The 27252-nt window shown below is 36.2% G+C and overlaps 2 protein-coding genes across 2 annotated transcripts; both read left to right on the top strand.

The window, feature by feature from the left end:
• The first annotated feature begins 1246 nt into the window (after positions 1-1246).
• LOC140506093 (olfactory receptor 10G9-like) lies at positions 1247-26986 on the top strand. The gene is made up of 5 exons (XM_072612869.1): positions 1247-1400; positions 1887-2056; positions 14489-14559; positions 15174-15342; positions 18360-26986. Exon 5 carries the CDS (start codon positions 18380-18382, stop codon positions 19310-19312), a length of 933 nt encoding a protein of 310 aa, XP_072468970.1. The 5' UTR covers positions 1247-1400; positions 1887-2056; positions 14489-14559; positions 15174-15342; positions 18360-18379; the 3' UTR covers positions 19313-26986.
• Positions 3822-7662, top strand: LOC140506092 (olfactory receptor 10G4-like). Its single transcript, XM_072612868.1, has one exon. It carries the CDS (start codon positions 4322-4324, stop codon positions 5291-5293), a length of 972 nt encoding a protein of 323 aa, XP_072468969.1. The 5' UTR covers positions 3822-4321; the 3' UTR covers positions 5294-7662.
• Positions 26987-27252: the final 266 nt, after the last annotated feature.

Genomic DNA, 27252 nt, shown 5'->3' with positions numbered 1-27252 from the left:
GGCTCTTCCTTCTCTGTCACTTTTAAATTCCTAGTAACAAAGTATGGACTTTAGTCTATACACCTTTAGGAGCTATGGAAAGCACTTGAGCAATGAGTGACATGACATAATTAAAGCTGTGGGTTAGTATTATTGAGTCAACCATATGCAGGTTTGGGCTACTTGGTGGGGAATAAGTAGGAGGAGATGAAGGCAGACAAGCTACTCATATATGTTTGTTACTAAAAGTGTAGAAGAGGGATAATGGATGAGGGACTGAATTATGATGATCATGTCAAAATGAAAAGAGCAGATGAAAGCAAGAGGAATTGTGGAGGCAGAATCAGCTAACCTTGGTGACTAATTTGAGAGAGCTGAGTTAAGTTGACTCCATACTGTGTGACCGAGAAATTAGTAGTGCCAACAATAAATATGGAGAAGTTGGGAAGAGGTCACATGGAGGGGAATTAAGTTTGACCTTGGTCATTTGTTTGAAGTGTTGGTGGGATATCCAGATAGAGTTTCCCAATAGGGAGGTTGAAATGAAAGAGAGAGGCAATGAATAGTGATATAGATTTGAAGTATATACACATTGAGCAGAATCCATGATAATGGATGAGATTGTGAAAGAACAGAACACAAAGAAAAAAGGAAGAATGAAAAGAAAAAAACCTGGTTGGTCCCTACATTTAGTAAGGATGAAGAACTGGTGAACAAAATACAGGCAAAATCAGAAAAAACAGAACTACTTCCTTTGGAGGAAATTTCCATTGAGTTGGAATTCCATTGCACTGAACTTTCCATAACCACCTTGGCTGCATTTTATATTTCAATTTAATGTGGCTTTTTTTTGAGTTTTTCCCCTAAAATCTATAGGAACTGGCACCTAATTTAGAACATAGAACCAGGCACTGTAATTTCATTGAATGTTGAAACTGATACCTATTTTTGTTTTGTTTTGTTTCCCACTCAGATTCTTAAGCCATTCTCCTTGATCCAGAACTGCTTTCATTTCCCATTTGTCATATTCTTTATTCTAGACCTCTGAAATTACATGTTAACATAATCCATGTAAGGGGCGCTGACCGCCACACCATCTGGGACGCCACACTGACGGACATCAGGTAAACTGAGTCCGGAGCAGGGAAGGGTGAACAAGATGGTGCTGGAAGGGATGGCCCCACCCCTGGTTTGTTTTTGTCACTATAGTTCCAGCTTGTGTTCATTTCTATAGTTTCGAGTTTGTTTATGTGTGTTACCATGGTTCACAGGGCTAGCTGGCAAAGACTATATAATCAGAGTGCTTGCTTGAATAAATCAGAGTTGCTTCACTGACCCGCTCTCCTGCCTTGTTCTTTTACTCGCGGGCTCCACAGGAGAACGAGCAGCCCGCTGGTCAGGCATAAGACTTGCTCCTCACGGTAAGCTATGCCGTAACCATAGCAAATCCACATTCACTTATATGTAAGTAGAGATGTGGAATTGCATTCCACTCCCATAGAGTGCTGAATCTTGTAGATGCAATAACGTATTTCAGAATTTTACAAATTCAGCTCAGCAAGGTGTTTGACTCTTGGCAGTGTTACAATATGAGCAGCATTTGTCCTAGTCTGTTGCTGTGGTCTGACCTTAGTGGTTATGCTTAGCTGCCTTATTGAAAGAGTCTAAATATCTAATTTTCTTGGAAAATTTTCCTCAAAGTATTCTTCTAAGATTCAACTTAACAAAGAAAGAGAATCCGAAGAAAGGCATAGGAATAAGAGAGAGATTAGGGAATAAAAATAGGAGAATTGCTATATAGTATTGGATCTATGATCCTTCCCACTCAGATTTCTTTCTCTACCAATGAACTGGCAGGAATGTGCTTAAGATAAACCTTCTAATCATTCTAATTTCTTGCTGTCTAGAGAGGCAGCAATGATGCCCTGGTGAGAACATTGCATATGAAGTCAGAATATCTGAATTCTCCAGTCTTCTGAGAGTCATATATTCTAAAGAAGGAAGGACTTGGGGTCACAATTCTCAGAAGATTATGCTTTGACACTGGATTCTACTCCTTCCTGTTGTGTGACCTCAGGTAAGTGATATTACCTTTCTCATGCAAAGTTTTCTCAGCTGGAAAGTAAAGGTTTGGATAGGAATCTTGATTTATTCAGGGAATCATGATTATGTTTTTATTTAGTACGTACATTTATCATTTTTGTCCAGTTCTTTCATTTGTGTAAATCATTTTCCTCAAAGCAAGAGTGTGAGAAAAATTATCTTCATCTTTCCTATGAGATACAAGACAGAAGGTCAGAGAGACTGAGGTCAGAAAACTCAGGGACATGATAGAAATTTTCTGATATCCTTTTTCTATGTTACAACTGATGACTCATAGGTCTTTGTCTTAAAACAGGAATTTGGATTATTTCTCCTTTAATATTTTATTCATATCCGCAGTCATTCAGTTGTCTATCCTCATAAAATTTTCCAGAATTTTATCTCTTTGGCCATTTTGTACCCTGAAGATTTAAGTGCCATATACCAAAGTGACTATTTCACTTTGTACTTTGCAATTTCAGATTTTAATTAAAAATAGAAATATGTAACTTTTGTGTCCAAGTCTCCATGGTATGGAAAAACAGCATGAAAGTGCACTTACTAATTGAGTATGGAACTGAAAATATTATGGATGAATTGTAGTAAGAGAATAAGGATGTAAAAGAATAAGAATGTAAAAGATGAACTGGTAACTCAGTCAGTTCAATCCATGTAAAATGAAAATTTGTAGTAATTTGCAGTCCTCAACAAGAAGTCTCCTCTAGGAAAGTCCTCTCTTGACACAGTGGGGTGACCACAGTGCTCTCTTTCTTTCTCCTCTCCCCTCCCTTTCTCTCCCTCTCTTCTCTTTCTTGCTGCCTGTCTTTCACTCCTCCTGCCTTCTAGTCTTTCTAGGTATCTCTCAGATGACGCTTTGTCTTTCTTTCGTCTGTGAAGACAGATCTGCACAGGGGAGATCTATCTTCCCTGCTTCCAAACCTACTTCTCCCAGTTCTTTCTCAGGTCTTCAGCAATGCCACCCATCTTAAGAATCTCCCTGTGCAGTGTCTGAAAAAACCTGTAGAATTTTCTTTGTGTGCCATCTCTCCCATTCAACATGAGGGGGTAAACCTTCCAGAGATTTTCTTTGGCTCACAAGTGCCAGTGATTTATTTTCTTTTTCCTTTTTTTCTCTTTCTTATCTCTGATTTCTACATCTATTAAACTCAACCATTACGAAAATTGTTTTTATGTTCCTCCAACATTTATTCACTCAGATTCACAGAATTCATCAGTTAGCCAGGATAGAAGAGGAAGAACACTAAAATACAAATATTAATTTCAAATAGCCCCAATGTTGCTTTCAGTTTCTGTTTGAAGAAGTTTCTATTTATCACTATTTCTTTCTATCCTATGTTTAAGGCAGCACTTCTTTCATGAGAGAAATATTTTAGCTTATATTTTGAGAAAACGTGAAAAGAATTCCTGATAAGAAATTTTAATTGATATTCTGAGAGAAATGAAAAATGGTCTTGTGTTTTTTGAAATGATGAGAAGTCAGATATATCAGACACAGTTAGAAGTGACTATGTCAGCATGACTATAGTGAAAATATACTCAATAGGAAAGTATATGTAGAATCTATACAGAATTGTATGCAGTCGTGGGGAGGGAGGGGGGTAGTGGGGAGTAGGTGGGGAGGGATAAAATCGCAATTGTATGGCAGTGATTGTTAAACATTACAAAATAAAATTATAAATTGGAAAAAAAAAGAAGTGACTATGTCTATCATCTTTTCAGAGTTTGTACATTATAAATAATTATTTATGTGCTTTATTATTTTTCGCTGTTAATAATTTGACCATAATTAAATGATGCTTATTTAAGCCTAGGAGATTAGGAAGCCTGGTACAAAGATGAGCAAAAATTATGGGAAAAGATTTCCCTGGTGTATTTAATAAATATTAATAAACAGGCTAGTGGTAATGAGAGAGGTGTTGCAATATTAGTTAAGAGAAAGTATCAAAACATGTCCCTTAATTGCCTTAGGACCTTGCCGGAGAGTGAATAAGTAAGATAGATGAGGAAAAGGTAAAAGGAGGTATGATCATATAAGTTACTTGCAGACAGCGTTAGCTCTCATCTCCTGATACAATTTTAGATATGTATATTATTTCCTTCAAGATAGCACAAAATTCTTTAGTGCAGAAGCTGTTTTATTTTTCTGTTACTATTTCCAAATGTCTGATAAAGTGTTTAAAAATGTTTGTTCATTAACTAAATGATTATTCCTTCTTTAGGAAGAGACTCAATTATTTAAATGGAGAGACAGAATAAGAGTTTTGTGACTACATTCATCCTTAGAGGGATTCCCCACACACCCGAGCTGGGAACAACCTTGTTTGGGATCTTCTTAGTGATATATGCACTCACTTTGGTGGGGAACCTCCTCATCTTGTTGGTGATCAAGGTGGACTCTCATCTGCGCACTCCCATGTACTACTTCCTGGCCAACCTCTCCTTCATTGACATGTGGTTCTCCACTGTCACTGTGCCCAAGATACTCATGGGTCTCCTTTCCCCAGATGGTGGGGCCATCTCATTTCACAGTTGTGTGACCCAGCTCTATTTCTTCTATAGTCTGGGGAGCACTGAGTGTTTCCTCTACACAGTCATGTCCTATGATCGCTACCTGGCCATCACTTATCCCCTGCACTATGCTACCATGATGAGTGAGAAAACATGTGCCCTTCTAGCTGGTGGCACATGGCTCAGTGGTGCTATTCAGTCAGCATCTCAGACTGCCCTGACCTTCAGCCTGCCCTACTGTGGCCCTAACCAGATTGAGCATTACCTTTGTGATGCACCACCTATTCTCAAACTGGCCTGTGCAGACACTTCAGTCAATGAGATGTTGATCTTTGTTAACATTGGAGTGGTAGCATCTGGATGTTGCTTTCTGATTTTCCTTTCGTATATATCCATTGTTCATGCTATCTTGAAAATTAGCACAGCAGAGGGCAGACAAAAAGCATTCCAGACCTGTGCTTCCCATTGCATTGTGGTCCTCTGCTTCTTTGTGCCTGGTCTTAATGTTTATCTAAGACCTGGCTCCATACATGCTGTGGATAGGGTTGTAGCAATTTTTCAAACAATGATCACACCCATGTTAAATCCCTTGGTATATACACTAAGGAACAAGGAGATAAAGATAGCTTTGCTAAGATTGAAAGATCAAGGGAAATTTGTATTGTCTGTAACCACTGGAAAAATGTCCCTTCATTTGTTTTGATATTACATAATTGGTGTGGCATGATTGCAACTTCTTTGTTACATAGGGAAGTAGAAATAGTACTAATCTCTAAGGCTAAACCACTAAATCAATGTTTACCTTGAGTTTTACCTCTATGAACCTCACCATTCTCATCAGTAAAATATATGTGGACAATGTGGTCTAGAGAGTTTCTAAGATTCTCCTAGCTCTAACTTCAAGATTCTGTGGTAAATTGAGCAATCTTAAAAGTCAAAGATTTATATATTCCAGGTAGCAAAAGCCAATGCCTGTCCCAGGCAAATATTATAAAGTAGGAAAAGTTTGTGTGTAATTCCTTTCATCTTCCATGTTTGTAACCTCCACCCACTCTATTCCTATGCCTTAATGGTCTTTCTACCCTATGCAAACGTATACTTCTCTGGCTAAAAGAAGAGGAGAATTTGAGCAACTGAATTACTGACATGCATACAGACTAATGTGGGAGAGACTGGGAAGAACTCAATATGCTACCAATCCAGAGAAGTTTTATTTTGAATAAGGAACAATTTCTTAACCCAGAGACAGACAATAATTTCTATATAATAGGACTCTGAAAATCTAATTGAGGTCAACAGAGGCAAAAAAATCAGGCCAGTGTACAAACACTTTTAAAGCACCGTTTGCAGTCCTAAGACTGCTCTTAGCTTGTCTTCAGCTTTTTCGTAATGACAATACAGTAGCAGTCCTAAAAGCAGGATATCATTCTCTAGGAGAGTAATGAGGTTAGAATGAAATTTTAAGCATAACGTTCTACAGTAGAAGGTTCTAAATTTTTGGGTGTAATGTATCCCTTTGGTAGTTTCGTAAAACTTTAGGCCCCCTTCTCAAAATAATGCTTTTAGTTGAAGAAAATCAAATCCATAGCTTACAATTTCTATTGAAATATAGTTAACAAAATATTAACAAAAAACATGTACATGAACCTCAGGTTAAGAACCCCTATTCGAGAATGGATTATGTACTTTTACATGACTTTTAAGATATAATGACTCTTAAAAATACATTTAAACCGAGAGAAGTGTTCATTCCTTATACCTAATTCTGTGATTTGTCAAAGCATATAGATTTGGAACTTCCTTGCTTCCCACTTCCTGATTTGATCAGTATGGCTTTTAACATTTTGGGTGGGCTGTCTAGTGTGAATTTGAAGAAGGATATGGACATGGATAACTGAGGATGGGCAAACATGAACAGATATCCTTGGGGAGAACAGTCAAAACCTTGATATCACAAATCCATTTCAGTATTTTCCCCAGGACACAAAATGCAATATCTCCCTTGTTTAGGTACTAAAGATTAGTTAAGAGGGTTGTTCTGCATAAGTAAATTTGACAGCTGATGCCCAGTTTTTTAGTAATGCACTTTTTTTGAAATTAGCTAAGCTGGTCCTCAAATGATACATAGTCAGTGCATCACTTAAGCTTTCCACCATGACAAAGCCTGCTGATACTTGTGTTCCATGTGCATGGAACTTAAAATTCATTGCCTTAGTAATCAATAATGGTTGCAAGATGGTATAATAGATACAGCATTAGATCTGAAGTCAGGACAATGTGAGTTAAAATCCAGCCTGGGACACTTACTAGCTGTCTGACTCTAAGCAAGTCACTTGACCCCCATTTGTTCCAGTTCCAAATTTTTAAAATGGGAAGACACTGGAGAAGGAAATGGCAAATGATCCCAATATCTTTGTCAAGAAATGCACATGGACAATGTCTGTGACATCATATAGAATAAAACATAACTGAACAACTGAACAATAACAACAAAAGGAGTAGTGAATAAGTTATTTAGTAACAACTTTAATGGAAGCTTATTGCTATACATTTACCTTCAGATGACAACTTTTACCTTCCTATCTCTAGAATCTAGCAAAGCATCTTACATATAGTAGATCTTTCATAAATGCTTATTGTCATGGATTGACTTTACTTGGTTCAACTTTTAATAAATTGGTATTACTCATTGGCTACCAGTATTCTCTAAACAAAGAAGTATAACACAATCAGATATGTACTTATTGTTTGTTTCTCTGGATGATGTAAAACATGTAGAAAAGACTTAGAGGAAAGAAAATGGATTCTCTGTGTCACTTTGTAAGGTTTACAAAATTCTAAATGTGACTCATACTAATTTCAATACAGAACATGTTACACCTACTCAGGGGTAAGCAGACTGGAATCTGGGTGGCAGCTAGCAGCTTGATAGAATGGACAGAGTTTGGACTGAGAAATCTTGCCTGGTTTTGTCTATCTCCCATGATGGTGACTCAAACCGAACCCTGTTAAAAGGAAAAGACACAGATTACACACACACACACACACACACACACACACACACACACACAATGAGCAACAACTAGAAGGAGTGAGTGAAAGATGCAAACAGTATGGATGAGAGTATAGAACGTTAAAAAAGAATGGAAAGAGCTTCTGTCAAAGGGAAATGGGTTTGAAAACGCACGTTTGATCTCTCCTCCTTTCCTTTCAGCAATTACTCTACTTAGGAGCCTCGGTCAGACCCAAAAAACCTTGATGTTTTGTAGTAGAGCATTACCATCCATGAGTGTCTATTTAGCAGTTAAAGGGGAAGTTCAAAGATGGTAATGGAAACAAGAAACAAGTTACCAGTATTTTAAGAAAAATATTTAAAGATTGAAAGGTCAAAAGAGAAGATCAGAATAAAAACCTAGTATAAAACCTATCACAAGCAGATAATTCAACAGAGAAGTTCACAAAGACTGAAGAATGAGTTTAAAAAAAGAAAGAGTCCAGACAATCATGGACAAATATACAATGAAGGGACATGAAACATAATTCCAAGAAGAAAAAAAATTGTAGTCTATTATTTCTATTCCTATTTTCTATTCCTATTATTTCTGAGGAGACAATAGGACAACAGAAAGACACATTGTGATGGTTCAAAAGTAAAATAAATTGTTGAACAAAGATATTAAGACATACAGGAAGTAGGAAAATAAGTTGTCAAAGCAAACAATGAAATAAACAGTAGAATATAAAACTTTGAATATCTGTTATATATTTCCTCAAAGAAGTAGAGGCTTAGTAAAAAAAATAGAGTTATTTAAAGCAAAAAAAATATACAGAAGTGAGAAAAAAATTTCAAAAAGGAAATCAAAAGACAACAATGTTAAAAGAACAGAAATTATATACATAAACAAATCAACCTACAAGACAAGATATGCATATACAACTTAAGATTCATGGATTTCCCAGAAATATGTTAAAAAACAACATCCCTATAATACACACCAGGAAATAATTGCAAACTATTCAGGGCTCTTATAAGGGGTCTGGAACTCTTGAATTACCAGGGTCATGATGCCCTCAGGAGAAATCTCTTGAGATGACATGTCCTTGCATGACTTACCTGATGGACCACCCTTATGCGATAACCAACCTTCACAATTATCTTGAGCAAGAACAACAACAGCCAAGCACATAAGCTCAGCACACAGTGTTTAAAAACTTCTTGCATGTATGGAAGTAGAATGTCTATATACACTCTGAGCTAGCTGAGAATAAACGGAGTGCATACCATCTTTGCTCCTGCCTCATTCATTCGCACCTAGAAGAAAGATCTCAAAAGATCTCATGCATGAGATCTTTGGGAACTTAACAGGCTCTGAATAAAGACCGAAAAAAGGAGTGAATAATTGAAAATAGAGAACAACACCAGAAAAAATAATCATACTTGAGAATGCAAGACATGTAGCAGACCAATGTCACAATTTTAACAACAAAAAACCAAACCTTTAAGTGGGTTAGGAATAAAATCTTCTAGTTTGAGGAAATGCCTATTCAAATAACCCGGTATTATACCACAGTCACAAGAAGTCAGAGCAAAGGATGAAACAGGGTATTTTGAGCAGCAAAAAGGATAAAGTTGCAACACAAAATAATCTATCTGACAAAAATGAGCCTAATAATCCATGAAGAAAAGATTGCCCTTCAAAAAGAGGATTTTGATGAATTCATGTAAATTTAACTACAACATGGGATATCGTGAAGTTCAAATTAACTAAGGAATGTAAAGCACTTTGCAAACCTTGAAGCATTATATTAGTGCTTATTATTATTGTTATTATTAACCAGACCTCCAGTGTGGTGATGACTTCATTCTCTGAGCCTTCTACTCTATTCTTGCTGATCTCAGGCAATATTTACCGAGCAATACAAAGGTGTACTGATAAACAGAATGGTGAGGGGGGGGGAGCATGTAAAGTTTTACATTATTAACACTTTCTTAAGTTCAGACAATCTGTACAATAATATTTAACTTGCAGATATAACAAATAATAGAATTTCAGGGAAAATAAATGTCAAATCATGAAGAAGTAATTTAGTAATGAAATCAGTTCTCTCATGTTTAGAGGGGAATGTTTTAAAAAGGAGATTGAATGGAGGGGTAAAAAAAAAGAAGAAAGAAAGATCATCAAGTGATAAAAACAAACAAACAAACATAAAAACCCAAACCTAAGTGTATAAAGATTGGAGGGATTTTTTTTTAAAAATAGGAAAAAAGAAAGGAGAAAAGTTAAATTAATACTTTTTAGGTTAAATTTTAGGGCTCTATTTAAGTGAATCAATTATTTTTGTGGGAGGGATAAGTGATACTTTGGGCAAAAGAGTAAGGGGTATTTAAGAGGCAGAAAGGATCTGGAAATTTGCACCATGCGAGTCCACAGGTGAAGTATGAAAAAGTAAACAGATCTGGTGTAAGAAGGATAATTCAGCTTCCAACTTCAATTAATGTAACTAACAAGATGATAACTGATATGAATACCAGGTAAGAATATTTTTCAGATTGAATTACAGACTCAATCAAATAGTAAAGTAAGTGTTAACAATTTCTAGAGTAATTAGAAGTAAACACTTGTGATGAAGGACAAGGTCAAAAGAGAGAATAGAATAAATGGGGGACAGAATAGGATGGAGGGAAATATAGTTAATCTTATACAATATGACTGTTATGGAAGTCTTTTGCAAAACTACACATTTACAGCCTATATTGAATTGCCTGCCTTCTTAGTGGGGATGGGTAGGGAGGGAGAAAGGGAGGGAAAATGGAATTCAAAGTATTAGGAATTAATTGTTTTTGCATACAAGTGGGAAATAAGAAATAGAGGTGATGGAGTATAGATACCTATCTTACCCTACAAGAAAAGAGAGAAGAGGATAAGGGAAGGGAAGGGTGTGATAGAAGGGAGGGGATACTGAGGGAAGGAGTAATCAGAACGCAAGGCATTATGGTATGGGAGGAGGGGAGAGATAGGGAGAAAATCTGGAACTCAAAATTTTGTGGAAATGAATGTTGAAAACTAAAAACAAATAAATAAACATTAAAAAAGAGGTGGGGAGGAGATGTACCAGATCTAAAAGTATATTATAAAGCAGCAATCATTGAAACTGTTTGTTAGAATTATTATTAGTAGAAAAGAATATGCATAAACACTGTATAGATTAATATCCTCTACCATATGCCAAGATGGGTACATGATTTAGATATAAGGGATGATACCACAAGCAAATTAGGAGAGCAAGGAATAATCTGTTTGTTGGATCTATGGAAAAGGGAACAATTCATGACTAAATAAGACACCAAGAGCATTTGAAATGTAAAATAGATAATTTTGTTTATATTAAATTAAAAAGTTCTTGCACAAACAAATCCAATCCAACCAAGGTTATAAGGACAGTAGAAAGCTGGGATACAATCTATTCACCAAGTATCTCATCTCTCGAACACATACAGAATTGAGTCAAATTTATAAGAATAAAAATCATTCCCCAATTAATAAATGATCAAAAGATATGAGCAAGCAGTGTTCAGAGGAAGAAATCAAAGCTGCCTGTAGTCATATGAAGAAATAGTCTAATACAAATTAAAACACCTCTGAGGTACCATTCACACCTATAAGACTAATATGACAGAAAAGGAAAATGATAAAAGTTGGAGAGGATGTGGGAAAATTGAGACATAATGCACTATTGGTGTAATTCTAAAGTGGTTCAACCACTGTGGAGAGCAATTTGGAATTATGCCCAAAGGGTAATCAAATTGTGCATACCCTTTGATCTAGCAGTACCACGACTAGATCTTTACTCCAAAGAGATCATAAAAAAAGTGAAAAGTTCCTGCATGTGAAAAAAAATATTTATAGCTGTGGTGACAAAATATTGGAAACTGAGGGGATGTCCATCAAATAGGGAATGACTGAACAAACCGTGGCATATGAACATAATGGAACACTATTGTGCAATAAGAAATGATGAACAGGCACATTTCAGAAAAATCTGGAAAGACCTGTGTAAACTGATACAAAGTGAAATGAGCAGAACCTGGAAAACATCTTAGATGGTATCAACATTACGCAATGATTAGCCACGAATGACTCAGCTTGTCTCATCAGCACAAGTACAAAGGATTCACAAAGAAAACTGCTCTCCACATCCAGATGAAGAACTGATGGATTCTGAATGCAGATGAAAGCACACTTTTCCCTCTTACTTTATTCTTTTTTCATAGCTATTTTTCCTTTTGATCTAATTCTTCTTTCTCAAGTTTGACCAAAATAGAAATGTTTTATGTGATAGCATATATATATATATATGTATGTATGCTATAAATCTTGTACAATTGAATGCTAAAAATTGCCTTGGCATATAACTGGGGAAAATACTATTTAAAAAAAGAATGTATAGCCAATGGAGGTTGGGTTAGTTGCACTTTCCAAAATTTTCAAGGAAAAATAGTGGTGGAGATGATCTCAAGAAAAAGAAGGGTGACATTTTATAGAGATACATTAGACTTGTTTGACTTAGTTCCCAAAGTCAGAACTGGTAGAAATGCATTGAAACTCCACAACCATAAATTTAAACTTGTAATGAGGAGAAAAAAAGGAGCTTATAAATTATTAACTAGCAATAATGGAATGGACTTCCTTGAGAGGAGAGTGCTCTTCCATCCTAGAGGACTTAGAGAAAAGTTCGGTGATCAGCTATCAGAGATTTTGCATGGAGGAATCCTGTTCAAATCCTGACTAGACTAGATAATATCTACTATTGCTTTCCACCTTTTGATTTTGATTGTAATTTTATTGTATTTTGATATGAGTTCAGTGATTAGTGGCAGCAAGGTGCCTGCCACATTTGTAACCATGTCAACAGTGGCCTGTTTGGTGGATGGAAGAATTCAGGTCTGTATGCTTTATGCTCATCCCTCCTCTAAAGAAGTTCCATATATAACATTTTCCTAAGCTCAAAAGATGAGACTGCAAAGGTTTCATTTGCACAGTAAATATGAAATGACAGTGAGAATGAAAAACTCTGCTTCCTGTTGGTCCACACTGGTACATTTCCTGACTGTGACTAAAATTACTTCTTAGGAAAAAATGAGGAGTCACCAAAGAGACTCAGGATCAAATTAAAGTATAACATCTTTAGAGATAAGAACCATACTTCTGCTTATCATTTAGTTTAAAATGTTGTAAAAATATTTTATCAAGGAAAAAGTTCCTAAATTCCTTACGGATGTATTGTACAGAGACACATTCATAAAACCTTTTTATTAAAGGAACATTCATGTTCTAAATAAAATATACATGTATTGGTATCAATCCAATGTAGATAAATCTGTAAACACTTAGTTGTTTTGCCTCTTATTCTGAGTCCCAAGAGTGTTCAAGGCGACATCATCCCCTGTGGGATGAAGATGATTTAGGCTCATATACTTTGGGGAGAGTAAGGCAGGACTGCTTCCATTATTATTTTTTTGGAGCTTGATCTTAGGAGAAATCTTCATAGCAAAGAAGTGATTACCTCTTTCACTTTTTTCTAGGTTTTGAAATGTACCTCCTGGTTCAGAGATTATATCTAAGTAGGTCAGTAGCAAAGGACTGGGAAAACTCATGCTTTCCTCACTGGAAAAAGGATGTGGATATAGTCTTTCATTTACTTCCTCCTACATTCTTTCCATTCCTTCCTCCCTTATCCTTTAGCAGGCATTTATTGAGCAAATACTGTGGGCAAGGCATTGTGCTAAGTGCTCTAGAGAATGCAAAATGAGTAAGATATACTTCTTGCACTCAAGGAATTTTAAGGCATAAATTAAATTGTTAATTATTAAGCATTATTCATAAGAAAGTTTAAAATTTTCAAGCCACTTTCTAGATACTCACTCAAAGAAATATTTCTTGAGTTTTATTTTTATTTTTACAAATGGGAAAAAAGGAGGTGCAGATTGATGAAATGATTTACCTAGGATTATGTGATAGAGGTACACTTGGAACAGAGGTCTTTTGATTCTAGCGTTGAAGCTAGTGTTCTTGAAATGAGTTTGAAACTAGCTTTTTTTTTTCACATTATTACATTGTAGAGGAGATTAGAGACTTGAGAGATAAAGATATTTAGTTGTGCTCTTCATTCTCTGTGGCCTTTAAATTTCATGTTACAAAATATGGACTTCAGTGTATACACAATTAGAAGCCATGGAGAGCACTTGAGCATGCCATGGCATAATTAAAGCTGTGCGTTAGTACTACTGAATCAATAATATCCAGGGTTTAGGCTACTTGGTGGGGTGTAAATAGGAAGCAATGAAGGCAGGCAACCACATCATATAAGTTTGTTACTGAAAATGTGGAAGAGGGATAATGAACGAGGGTCTGGACTAGGATGATTGCAACAGAGTTGAAAAGTACAGATGGAATGAAGAGCTATTGTAGAGGTAGGACAAATTTGGAAAAGTTAGGAGGTGGTCAACTTGAGGGCAATTAAATTTAGCTTTGGGGATGAGTCTAAAGTGGAAGCGAGATACCCAGACAGAGATGTCCAGGGAGGTTAAAAAGAAAGAGGTAATGAATGATGATAGATTTGGACTTCATACACATCAAATTGATGCCATGGTAGTGGATAAGATTTTGAAAGAACAGAACACAGAGAAAAAGGAGAAGAATGCAAAAGTAAAACCCCAGATGATGCCTAAATCAACCATTGAAGAAAATAGGGGGAAAATCAGAAAAATAGAACTACTTCCTTTGGAGAAAACTTATGCATGAATGCAATTCCATTTTACTGAGCTTTCCATAACTTTCTATTTGTTGCATTGTATATTTTTGTTTTTGTTTATCTGTATTTGTTATTGTTGTTTTAGGTTTTGCTGCAAATTCAAGGGTCTAATACATACCTAAAACCTGTTACCAGGCACTATAATATCACGGAGGGGTAAGATTAGAATTCCAGAAAACTGATACCTGTTACAATTTTGTTTCCATTAAGGTTATTAAACATTTTCCCTTAACCCAAAGCTGCCTTCATTTCTCCTTATCTGTCTAATTCTTTATTCTAGACTTCTGGAATTATATACTGTCATAACCCACATTCATTTATATGCAAATAGAGGTATGGAATTACATCCCCCCTATATAATGCGGAACCTGTATTTGGGGGTTTTATAAACTCAATTCAGCATGTGGCTTGGCTCATGCCACTGTAAAAATAAGGGCAGCATTTGTCCTGGTCTGTTGCTCTGGTCGTACTTTAATTGTTATGTTCAGATGCATTATTGAAGACTTTAAGTGCTTAATTTTCTTCTAATATTTTCTCACAATATTCCTCTAAGAACTAGCTCGAGAAAGAGAGAGAATCCCAGGAGAGGACAAAGTACAGTTTTTTCTAGAAGAAGAAGAAGAAAGATATTAGACAATAAGATTGGGAGAATTGCTGTACAGTATTAGATCCTGCCCACCCAGGAGTCTTTCTTTTCCAATGACATAAAGCCATATGCTTAGCTATTCTTTTTGATATCACATTAAATATTTTCATTTCCTGTCACCTAGAGAAGTTGCAGTGGCACTATGGTAATGACACTGTATGTTTAATCAGAATATCTGTATTCCCCGGTCCTCTGAGTGTGGTATATTCAAAAGAACAAAGGCCTTGGAGTCACAATTCTTAGAAGACTTGGTTTTGAGACTTATTCTTCTCCTTCCTGTTTTGTGATTTTGGGTAAGTGATATTAACTTTCTCATCCAAAGTTTTCTCATCTGAAAAGTAAAAGAGTTGAATAGGAATATAGGTAATCGTTAAATCCTTTCTAGCTCAGACCTAAGGCTCAGCAGTGCACATATAATAGAAGAAATAATATATGTAGTGCCGTAAATTTTGTGATCCTTACACGTATCATTACTATCTTTAGAGATAAGGAAACTGAGGGACTGAGAGAATGACTCAACCAGAGTCATAGCTAACAAGTGCATGAGGCAAACTCCTATTCAGGTTTTTATTCTTTTATGTTGTATTTTTACTTATTTTGTTAAAATTTCCCTGATTATATTTTATGTGATAGGATTAAAAAACCCAAATATTCTAAAATTCTAGTTCATTTTATTTTCAGTTCCAAATTCTCTCCTTTTCACCTTTTACTCCCTCATCCATGGAAAAGGCAAAAAAAAAAAAAAAAAGATTCCACTACAAATATAAGTAGTTATACAAAATAGATTTCTGCATTAGTGATGTTGAAGTCAGGTATTTCTAGCCATTGCCACCTAATTTCTTTGGGCAAATCACCTAACCTCACTGAACCTCTGTTTCTTCATATGCTTAATAAATAAATTGGGCTAAGAGGGCTCTAAGATGTATTTTAACTCTCAAAGTTGAGGAACTGATCTAAATCTTTTTTGAGCCTATTTATATTCCAGATTAAGAAAATTTCTTAAGAAAATGACTTTTCAGAAAATTACTTATGCACACTATAAAAAAACATTGGTTTATTTTATTATTTTGATTTGTGTTTCTAATTTGAGGAGTGGGTATCCAATGTACTACAGAGCATATGTAAAGGTTTAATGACTGAGTTTATGTTCACCATAGTTCCATCATTTTGTGGATGTTGTTCTTACTCTTAGTAACCATCACACATGCATGGATTCCTAATCCTTTTAGCCTCTCCTTAGAAACCAGACTCAACAACACCTACCTGATTCTGATTGCAGACATGCTTTCTAGCTCCAATATGTTTCTCTTGAGTTACAGCAAATCAGACTCAGGGCACAGAATTCCAAATACAGGTGACATGTGACCTTGCGCAAAGACGGGATAATGGTTTCTGCTTATTTATTTTCTGAAGCATTACATCAATTGATGTATTCAGGCACTCACGATTATATTATTCATTTACCTAACACACATATTTATCACCTTGGTTCAGTTCTTTAATGTGTGTGAACAATTTTCCTTATAACAACAGTGTGAGCTACATTGTACATATATCATTAGCTTTATCTTTCTTGAGATACCAGAGGATAGACACTGAGGTCAGAAAACTCAGGGACATGATATAAGATTTCCTAGATCCCTTTTCTATGCCATAGCTGATGGTTCGAATACCTTTGTCTTATAAGAAGAGTTTAGATTATTTGACCTTTAATATTTATTTATATTTGCAGACATTCATTTGTTGACTCTCATGAATTTCTCCAGAATTTAAATGTAACATACCAAATTGACTATTTCACTCTATGCTTTGCAATTTCAGATTTTTGTTATTAATAGACATATGAAATTTTTTCATCCAATACCCCCCGATATTGGAAAATATAACAGGAATTTACAATGGCTAATTGTGTATGGAATTCACAATATCATGGAAGAATAATAATCAGAAAAATAAAAAAGAAACTACTGAGTTGGTGATTCAATTCAATTATGTATAAATGCATATCCCTAGTAATTTACAATCCATAAGCTAAAGTCTTCTCTGACAAAGTCCTTGCTTCGTAAAGAGGGGTGACAGTAACTTTCTCTCTCTGCTTCCTCCTCCTTGTCCTCACTTCTCTTTTTACCTAGCCTCTGATGCCTCTTTGTCTATTACCCTTTCTATTTCTCCTTTGCTTCCAAACCTTTTCCTACCAATGCTTTCTCAGGTCTTCAGCAATACTCCCCATCTTAAGAATCTCCCCATGTAGTGTCTGAAAAAACCTGTAGAATTTTCTTTGTTTACCTTCTTTGCCATGCAAGATGAGGGGTAAACCTTCCAGATATTCTCTTTGACTCACAAGTGTCTTTGTTGTACTCTGCATGGCTCCTACCTTTTCCACCCGTACTCCCCTTCCCACCTCTGATTTTTACCATTTATTAAACTCAGTTCTTACTACCTTTGTCTTTTGCTGCTCCTCCCACTCAGACCCCTAGGAATTTTCAAAATTACAGGGATAGAAAAGTGGGAACGCAAAAATCTAAACATTGATTTTGAATAGCCCCAATGACGCTTTCAATTTCCATTCAGAGAAGTTATGTAATACTATCTTTTAGATTCTATCTTTATAGCAGCACTTCTTTCTCAAGAGAAGTACTTTGACTTATCTTTTGGAGAAAAATAAAAAAGAGGTCTTGATAAGAAATTTTAATTGGTATTCTGGGAGAAGTGAAGTACGGGCTTGTATTTCCTGAACTGATGAGAAGTCAGATATGTGAGAAATGGTCAGAAGTGAATATGGCTATGATCTTCCTCAGACATATGTTTTAAATAGTTGTTTGTGACTCTGTTTGATTTCTTACTTTGCTAATAAATTGTATATAATAAATTGATGCTTATTTAACCCTGGAAGATTATGGAGCTTAGTAGTGAGAGGAGCAGAAGAAGATGAGTGAGATGGGAAAAAAATTCTCTAGTATATTTAAGAAATAATGTAAATTAACTGGGGTAGTGACCTAGAACTAATTAAGTACTGAGAGAGTTCCAATTGTAGTTGAGAGAATATAAAATAATTCCTTCATTGACTTAGAACCAGGTAAGAGAGTAAAGAAAATGGATGTGTAAAAGGAGGGGTGATCATATAGGTTACATGTAGAGATTGTCAGCTCTCATCCTTTGCAGTAATATTAGGCTTATATGTTATTTTCTTCAAGATGGTATAAAATTCTTGAGTCCAGGAACTATTTTCTTTTTGTATTTCCAATGCGTACAATGGTGAGTAGGTGTTTAAAAAACTTGTTAATTGATTGAATGATATTTCCTTCTTTAGGAAAAGAGTCCATTATCTAAATGGACAGACAAAATGAGAGCTTCGTGGCTACGTTCATCCTTAGAGGGATTCCTCATGCACCTGAGTTGGGGATACCTCTATTTGGGATCTTCTTAGTGATATACGCACTCACTTTGGTGGGGAACCTCCTCATTCTGATGGTAATCAAGGTGGATTCTCACCTCCGCACTCCCATGTACTACTTCCTGTCCAACCTCTCCTTCATTGATATGTGGTTCTCCACTGTTACTGTACCCAAGATACTCATGGGTCTCCTCTCCCCAGATGGTGGGGCCATCTCATTTCACAGTTGTGTGGCTCAGCTGTATTTCTTCCATGGTCTGGGGAGCACTGAGTGTTTCCTCTACACAGTCATGTCCTATGACCGCTACCTGGCCATCACTTATCCACTGCGCTATGCTACCATGATGAGTGGGAAAATCTGTGCCCTTCTAGCTGGTGGCACATGGCTCAGTGGTGCTATCCATTCAGCAGCCCAGACTGCCCTGACTTTCCGCCTGCCCTACTGTGGCCCCAACCAGATTGAACATTATGTTTGTGATGCACCACCCATTCTCAAACTGGCCTGTGCAAACACCTCAGTCAATGAGATGGTAATCTTTGTTAACATTGGTGTGGTGGCCTCTGGATGTTGTTTTCTGATTTTCCTTTCCTATGTGTCCATTGTTCATGCTATCCTGAAGATTCACACAGCAGAGGGCAGATATAAAGCTTTCCAGACCTGTATTTCCCATTGCATTGTGGTCCTCTGTTTCTTTGTGCCTGGTCTCATCATTTATCTAAGACCAGGCTCAAAACATGTTATGGATAGGATTATAACCATTTTTCAAACAATGATCACACCCATGCTGAATCCCTTAGTATATACGCTAAGGAACAAGGAAGTAAAGATGGCTTTGCTCAGGTTGAAAGATCGAGAGAATTTTGTATAGTTTATAACTACTGGGAAATTGTTCCCTTGGTTTTTTTTTTTGTTGTTGTTGTTTTAGATATAAAGTACTTGACTTGCCATGACTGTACCTGATTCATGTCATAGGGCAGTAGAAACAGTACAGATCTCTAAAGCTAATCAATGTTTGACCTTGGATTTTACCTCTATAAACCTCACTTTTTCTCATCAGTAGATGAGAGTGGAGAGTGTGGGCTAGAGTTTCTCAGATTCTTCTAGCTTTAACTTCAAGATTCTGTGAGAAATTCAGGAATGGTAAATTTCAAAGATTTACATATACTGGGTAGCAAAAGTCAATGGCTGTTCTAGGCAAACATTATAAACTGGCTAAAGTTTCCATCCCTTCCAAATTCATACTTCTCAGACTGACAGAAGAGAAGACTTTGAAAAACTGAATTACTGACATGCATCCAGACTACAACAGGAGAGGTTGGGAAGAACTCAATATGCTACCAATCCACAGAAGTTATATTTTAAATAGAAAACAGTTCCTTAACCTAGGGATGGGTAATCATTTCTGTATAATAGGACTCTGAAAGAGCAATGTACAAGCATATTTTTCTCTTATGACAAAAACAGACAAAAATAGTATTTTGTTCACTCTTAAAGCACTACTAGCAACCCTAGGACTGCTCTTAGCCTTTCTTCATCTTTCTCATAATGACAATACAGTAGAAGTTCTAAAAGGAGGATATCATTCTCTAGGAGAATAATGAGTTAGAATGAGATGTTAAGCATAACATTCTAGAGTAGAAGCTTCTAATGTTTTGTATAAAGTGGATTCCTTTGGCTGTTTGGTGAAAATTTTGGCCGCTTCGTAGAATAATAATGCATTTAGATGCAGAAAATAAAATACAAAGATTACACAGGAAACAGTTCCTATTGAAATATGGTTAACAAAATATTTAAAGAAAACTATGTTCATGAACCTCAGGGTAAGAACCCCTTTTCCAGAGTGGATTTTGTACCTATATATGACTTGAGATTTGATGGCTCTAAAAAGATAATTTTAAAACTAGGAAAAGTATTCATTCCTAATACACAGTGCTGTGATTTGTCAAAAAATATAGATGTGAAACTTCCTTGCTTACAACTTCCTGATTTCTTCAATATTTCTTTTAGCACTTTGGGTGGGCTACCTATTGTGAATTTTGCAGGAGGACACAAATAAGAATAATCTAGGGTGGATAACCATGACCATTTATTGCTGGGAAGAATAACCAAATCATTAATATCACAGATCCATTTAAATATTTGAAATATTTCCTTAGGACACAAAGTCCAGTGGTTCCAAAAGTTAATTACTAAAGATTAGCAAATAGAGTTGATTTGGATAAGCAAGTTTGACTGTTCATGGCTAATTTTTTTTAATAATGAAATTCTTTGAAATTAGCTAGATTGGTCCTCAAATGACACATATTGATTCTATCACCCAGCCTCTTCCTGAAACCTTTTCAATTTGATAAGGCCTCCTGGTACTTCTGCTTCATACGTATAGAATTTGAAAATCATTGCCCTAGTAACTAATAATGGGAGTTAGATGGTATAATGGATAGAGCACCAGACCTGGAGTCAGAACAATCTGAGTTAAAATCTAGCTCCCCACATGTAGTAGCTGTCTGACTCTAGGTAAAAAACTTAACCCCTATTTGTTTCAGTCCCAAATCTTTAAAATGAGGACACAAAGGAGAAAAAAATGGTGAGTCACCCCATTTTCTTTACCAAGAAAGCCCCATGGACAATGTCCATGACATCATGTAGAATCAGATATCACTGAGCACCTGAATAACAACAGTAATATTAATCAATAAGGTATTTAGTGATAACTTTAGTGGAAGCTTATTGCTATACAATTACTTTCCTATTGCTAGAATCTAGCAAAGTATTTTACATATAGTAGGTATTGAATGAATGCTTATTGTCATGGATTGACTTTACTTGGCTCATCGTGGATTAAATTGATATTCCTCCTTAGCTACTAGTCTTCTCTAAATGAAGACTCATGACCCCATCTGATATGTACTCATTGTTTGTTTCTCTGGATCATGTAAAACATGTAAAAAGACTTAGGAAAAAAATGGGGCTCTGTGTCTTTTTGCAAGGTTTACAAAATTCTAACAATGACTCATGATCCTTTCGTTACAGAATATGTTACAGCTAATCAAGGGTAAGCAGACTGAAATTTGAGTGGCAGTTAACAGCTTGATGATAAAATGGTTAGAGTTCTGGACCTGAGAATCTTGCCTGGTTTTCTCCATTCTCCCATGATGGTGACTCAGCCTGCACTCCATATCCAGAAAAGGAAAAGATAGATTCTCCGCACACGTGCACACACACACACACACACACACACACACACACACACACACACACACACAGAATGAACTGCAACTAGAAGCAAGTGAGTGAAAGATGTAAACAGTATGGAGCAGAGTTTGGAGCCTTAAGGTAGAATGGGAAGAACTTCTGTCCAAGGGAAATGGGTTTGAAAATGTACCTTGGATCTTTCTTCTCTCCTCTCAGCATTTACTGTACTAATGAACCTAGGTCAGATCCTGACAACCCCTGATATATGGTAGTAGATAGTGTACTGTAAATGTATTTTTAATGGAATTAATATATTTTTAATGGAATGGGAAGATCTTTCCCATTCATTAATGGGCCTCTGTGACTTGCTTAAGTCACATGGAAGACTAAGTCACATAAGTTTGGGTCAGACGAAGCCTGTGGTGGGGGAAGCTTGCTGAGTGGGTGGAGCAGGAAGAGGGGGAGCTGGAGCAGAGATGACAGGAAGTTGGTCAGACTAGTCAGAGCTGGGAAGGAGAGAGAAAGCAGGGAGCTGGGACAGCAACTAGTGTGAGTGGGAGAACTTGTTTGTGATTTTGTTTATGGGAGGGGCATACTTTAAGTCCTGGGATGAAACTAGGTGACGTACATATTAGAATTCATTGAAAGAATCTCATACACACACACACACACACACACACAGACACACAGACACACACACATACTCCTCTAGACCTAGTTATATAAGAAAAATATTTTGAGCAGGAAATCACTTAAGCTTTGGGAGGACATGGAGAAATCAGACCCTTGTGTCTGTAACCAGGGGATAGAAAACAAGCGAGAAGCCCAGAGGGAATATCATATTCCTTCCCTCCTCCTCACCTCTGACTATACCATTAGAGAGACCGAACTGGTAAAAATCGTATCCAAATGGGAGCTTAGTGAGAACAAACTAGTCATACGGAGAAAAGAAAACTTCAGAGAATGAAGCTTTTTAGGGGCAGGAGAGAAGCACAACTCTAGATTCCACTGGAATCTCAATCCTCAGAACCCAGGAAAGTGTCCTTGATACTTCAGGGCAATCTCATGTGGAGTCCAGGAAGGAAAATTTGACTTTTATCTTTAGCCCACTGTCCACAGAGACTCTTTGTATAATTGTGGGAGAGCATGCCCAAGTCTTTTGGAGGAATGTTTTGTACCAATTTTTCTCAACCAAATTTTCTTAATATACTAAAAAGGTAAATATCCCTTCTAGGTGACTAATTAGTATTGAGGACATAGTATATAAGAGCTCATGAGCAACGGGACTAGAAATCTTCTCTAATCACTCAGGTTACCCCTAGAACCTCATGAGGAACAGCAGACACTGTCTTCTTTGGATGTAATCTGGAAATATTTGGAGAAGTTTGGAATTAGTCCCACAGTGTGTGTTACACTGGCCTTCAGAGTGAAGTGTAATCATGATAAAAATGGAGAAGAGATGAGATTGTGTTTCTTGACTTGTGGCACAGAGTGACTCCCAGGTTAATGTCACTATTTATATTGAATGTTGCTTCTTCTTGAATCGATATTTTTATGACTGAGGCATAACAGGAAAAAGTGAAGACAGGGATAGAACTACAAATGCACTAACATGGAAATAGTGGGTGGATTTGAAATATAGTTGTTAGGTACTTCTACCTTAGGGACAGAGAAAAATAGAGGGTACAAATATGATAAAGGACAAAAATTAAAAAATAAAACTCATAAGAGAGTAGAACAGAAAAATGAGGACAAAACAAAGAAAAAATTTTTGGAAAAGGGCAAAGCAAAAATATTTAAAATAAAAGATTGGAAGGCATGTTAAGGGGAGAGAAAACATTCTGTTTCATCCTTACATGGGCAGTGGAAGAATAAGGGTTAAAATAGGGGGAGACAGAGACCAACACCTCATACCTTACCCCAAAGTAAGGTCAAAATGGATACATGATTTAGACATAAGAGATGATTCCATAAGCAAATTAGGAGAGCAAGGGATAGTTTACCTCTCTGTCTTTGGAGAAGGAAATAATTCATGACCAAACAAGAGATAGAGAACATTATAAAATGCAATATGGATCATTTTAATTACACTAAATTTAAAAAGTTTTGCCCAAACAAAACTAATGCAGCCAAGAGTGGTAGGAAAACAGAAAGCTAGTATTTTTTTTTTTTTACAGACAATGTTTCTAATAAAAGTCTCATTTCTCAAGTATATAGAAAACTGACTCAAATTTATAAGAATACAAATCGTTCCCCAATGGATAAATAGTCAATGGACATGAACAGGCAGTTTTCAGAGGAATATATTAATACTATCTCTAATGAAATGAAAAATGTTCTAAATCACTATTAATTAGAGAAATGCAAATCAAAACAATCCTGAGATCCCACCTCACACCTATCAGATTGAATAAATATTAGAGAATATATGAGAAAATTGGAACATTATTGCATTATTGGTGGAGTAATGAACTGATCCAACCATTCTGGAGATCAATTTGAAACTCTGCCCAAAGGGCAACCAAATGGTACATACCTTTTGATCCAACAATACCCTTACTAGGTCTGTATTCCAAAAATGTCATAAAAAAAGAGAAAAGGATTCATATGTATAAGATATATTTATAGCAGCTCTTTTGTGGTGCCAAAGAATTGGGAATTGAAGGATTGCCCATCAATTGGAGAATAGCTGAACAAGTAGTTGTGGTATATGAATATAATGGAATACCACTGTGCTGTAAGAAATGAAGAAAAGGTGGATTTCAGAAAAGTCTGGAAAGACTTACATGAACTGATGCTAGGTGAAATGAGCAGAATCAGAGAACATTGCACACAGCAAGAGCAACGTCATGTGATGACTCAGCTCTTCTTAGCAATACAATGACGCAAGACAATTCCAAAAACTCACAATGGAAAATGCTAACCACATCCAGAAAAAGAACTATGGAGGCTGAATGCAAATCAAGCACACTCTTTTAAGTTTTTTTCCTTTCTTGTTTTTCACTTTTGTTCTGATTCTTCTTTAACAACATGATTAATGTGGAAATATGTTTGTTTGACATGATTGTACATGTATCATTTTGCCTATATCAGATTTATTGCTGTCTTGGGGAGGAAAAAGTGGAGGGAGGGAGAAAAATTTGGCCCTCAAAATCTACAAAAATGAATGTTGAAAATTATCTTTACATGTAATTGGAAATAAAACATCTATCAAATTAAAAATATTAAAAATGAAGAGACACAAAAACAAAATGAAGGAAAAGAAATTCAAATTTAAGTAAATTCAGGGAACTTGGAATAGGATAATTAGAAGAACTGGGGTGGAGAGAGAGACTCTATGGATAGACTAGCCCTACAATACTATAAGGAAAACTAGCTTAAAAGAAGAGGAGAATAAATTCAATGCAAAATTAGTAAGTGGAAGAAAATGCAATTCTAATAAACTTTAAATATGAATAGACAAAACTATTCAATAATGACTCACATCATGACTCTAATGACATTGAAACTTTTTTCCAAAATTTCCACTAAAGGACTTACAAATTTCATTCTATAGATCATCCTCCATCTCTAACTTTTTGATTTCTAAATCCCAATCCCCTTGAACCCCCCTCATTTTTTTCTGTTCCTTATTTCATATGATCCAGATTCTTACTGTGAGCAGCTCCTCCTTTTTACCTCTTTCACATGCTGAGGCAACATTTCTCCTTTCCAAATCCAACAAGTCTACAAGTGATCCCATTAGAGCTTGTCTACTCCAACAGATTGCCTCCTCTCTCAATTATCTTCAATATCTACATATCTACTGTCTACTTCTTTAATGCATAAAAATATGCCTCATGTCTCCCACATCCTCAAAAGATCCTCACTTGATTCATTCATTCCCATTAATTATGGCCCCATGTAATTTCTCCCTTTTGTAGCTGAACTCCTTGAGAAGGTCTCCTAGAGTCGGTGCTTTCATGTCTTTTTTCATTCTTCTTAACTCTATAGTCTGACTTTCAATCTCATTATTCAACCAAATTTGCTCTCTCCAAAGTTAATAATGATCTCTTAATTGACAAATCTGATAGCTTTTTTTCAAAATTGATCCTTTCTGACTTCCCTGCAGCCTTTGGTAATGTTGATCAACCCCTTCTCCTTGATAATCTTATCTCCTAAGATTTTTGCGACATTACACTCTTCTGATTCTCCTATCAGAGCTCTTCTTAGTCTTGACTGATCTCATTCCAGATCATGTTGCAAACTGTAGATGTTTCTTAGGGCTCTGCCTTGGGCCCTCTTTTCTTTTCTCTCTATACCAGGGTCAGCAAACCACCTGAAAGCCAAGTCCAGTCTGCTATATGGTTCTTATATGAGCCCTATGCCTTACGCATGTTTTATGTAAACTCATCTTACCTTTTGGATGGTATGAAAAATAGGTGGCAGATTGGATTTGGCCTTTAGCCTCAGAGTGTGAAGATCTATGCATAAATTATTTCACTTGGTGATCTCATCAGCTCCCAAGGACTCAATTATTATCTCTCTGCTGATAATTTTCAAATCTACTTATCTTGTACTAAGTACTCTGCTGAACTCCAGATTTGGATCTTTGATTTCATACTAGAAATTGGATGCCCAGAGAAATCTTAAACTCAAATTGTCCAAAATTGAACTCTTTACCCTAAAAACCTTTTCCCTTCCTAACTTCTTAGTCACCCAGCCTTGCAATCTAGTTGTCATCCTTGATTCTTCATTCTCTAACCCCACTGATATGTAATCAATTGCCAAGGTGTGTCAATTTTTCCTTTGTATCATCTCTCACATAGAACCCCTTCTGTCCTCTGGCATTATCATCACCCTGGTACATGCCCCCTCATCTTCTCATCTAGACTAATGCAGCAGCCTGCTGAGTGGTCTGCCTACCACAAGTGTCTCCTCTTTTCATTTCAACTTCCACTGAGCCACCAGTGTGATTTTTTCTGATGTGCAATTCCAATCATGTCATTCTTGCTGCCCCAATTTCCACACCCAATTCAACAAAATTCGGGGGCTCTATATCATCTTCAGGATCAAATGTAAAATTCTTTGGTATTCAAAGCCCTTTGTAACCTAGAGTTCTCTAACTTTTCAGTCTTTTATACCTTATACTTCTCTATTTTTTGATCCAGTGACACTTGTCTCCTTGTTGTTCGTCAAACAAGAAACCCCATATATCAAATTAAGGAATTTTTACTTGCTGTTTCCTATGCACAGAATATTTCCCTTCTCATCTCTGCCTCCCAGATTTCCTGGCTTCTTTCTGTTCCAACTAAAATTCCAATTTCTATATAATCCTTTCCTAATATCTCTTAATCCTAGTGCCTCTTTTCTGTTGACTATTTCCTATTATATATATATTATTTACAAATTCTTACTTATGTCTTCTCTGCTCCATTAGATTGTGAACTCCTTTGGGACAGGGGCTGTCTTTTGCCTTTCCTTGTATCCTCAGGACCTTGGTAACTACTGTAGCTCAGACAGATTTATAGGTGAATTTTATCAATCATTGAAAAATCAAGGAACATTTCCCTCCTCAAATTCTACCAAAAATCAAGAAAGAAAACAAATTCATCTCCTTTTTAAAATGAATCTTAA

The sequence above is a fragment of the Notamacropus eugenii genome, chromosome 5 (genome assembly GCF_028372415.1).
Source record: "Notamacropus eugenii isolate mMacEug1 chromosome 5, mMacEug1.pri_v2, whole genome shotgun sequence".
Lineage (NCBI taxonomy): Eukaryota > Metazoa > Chordata > Mammalia > Diprotodontia > Macropodidae > Notamacropus > Notamacropus eugenii.
The sequence above is the reverse complement of the archived record's forward strand: the minus strand, read 5'-3'. Positions and strand labels throughout refer to the sequence as shown.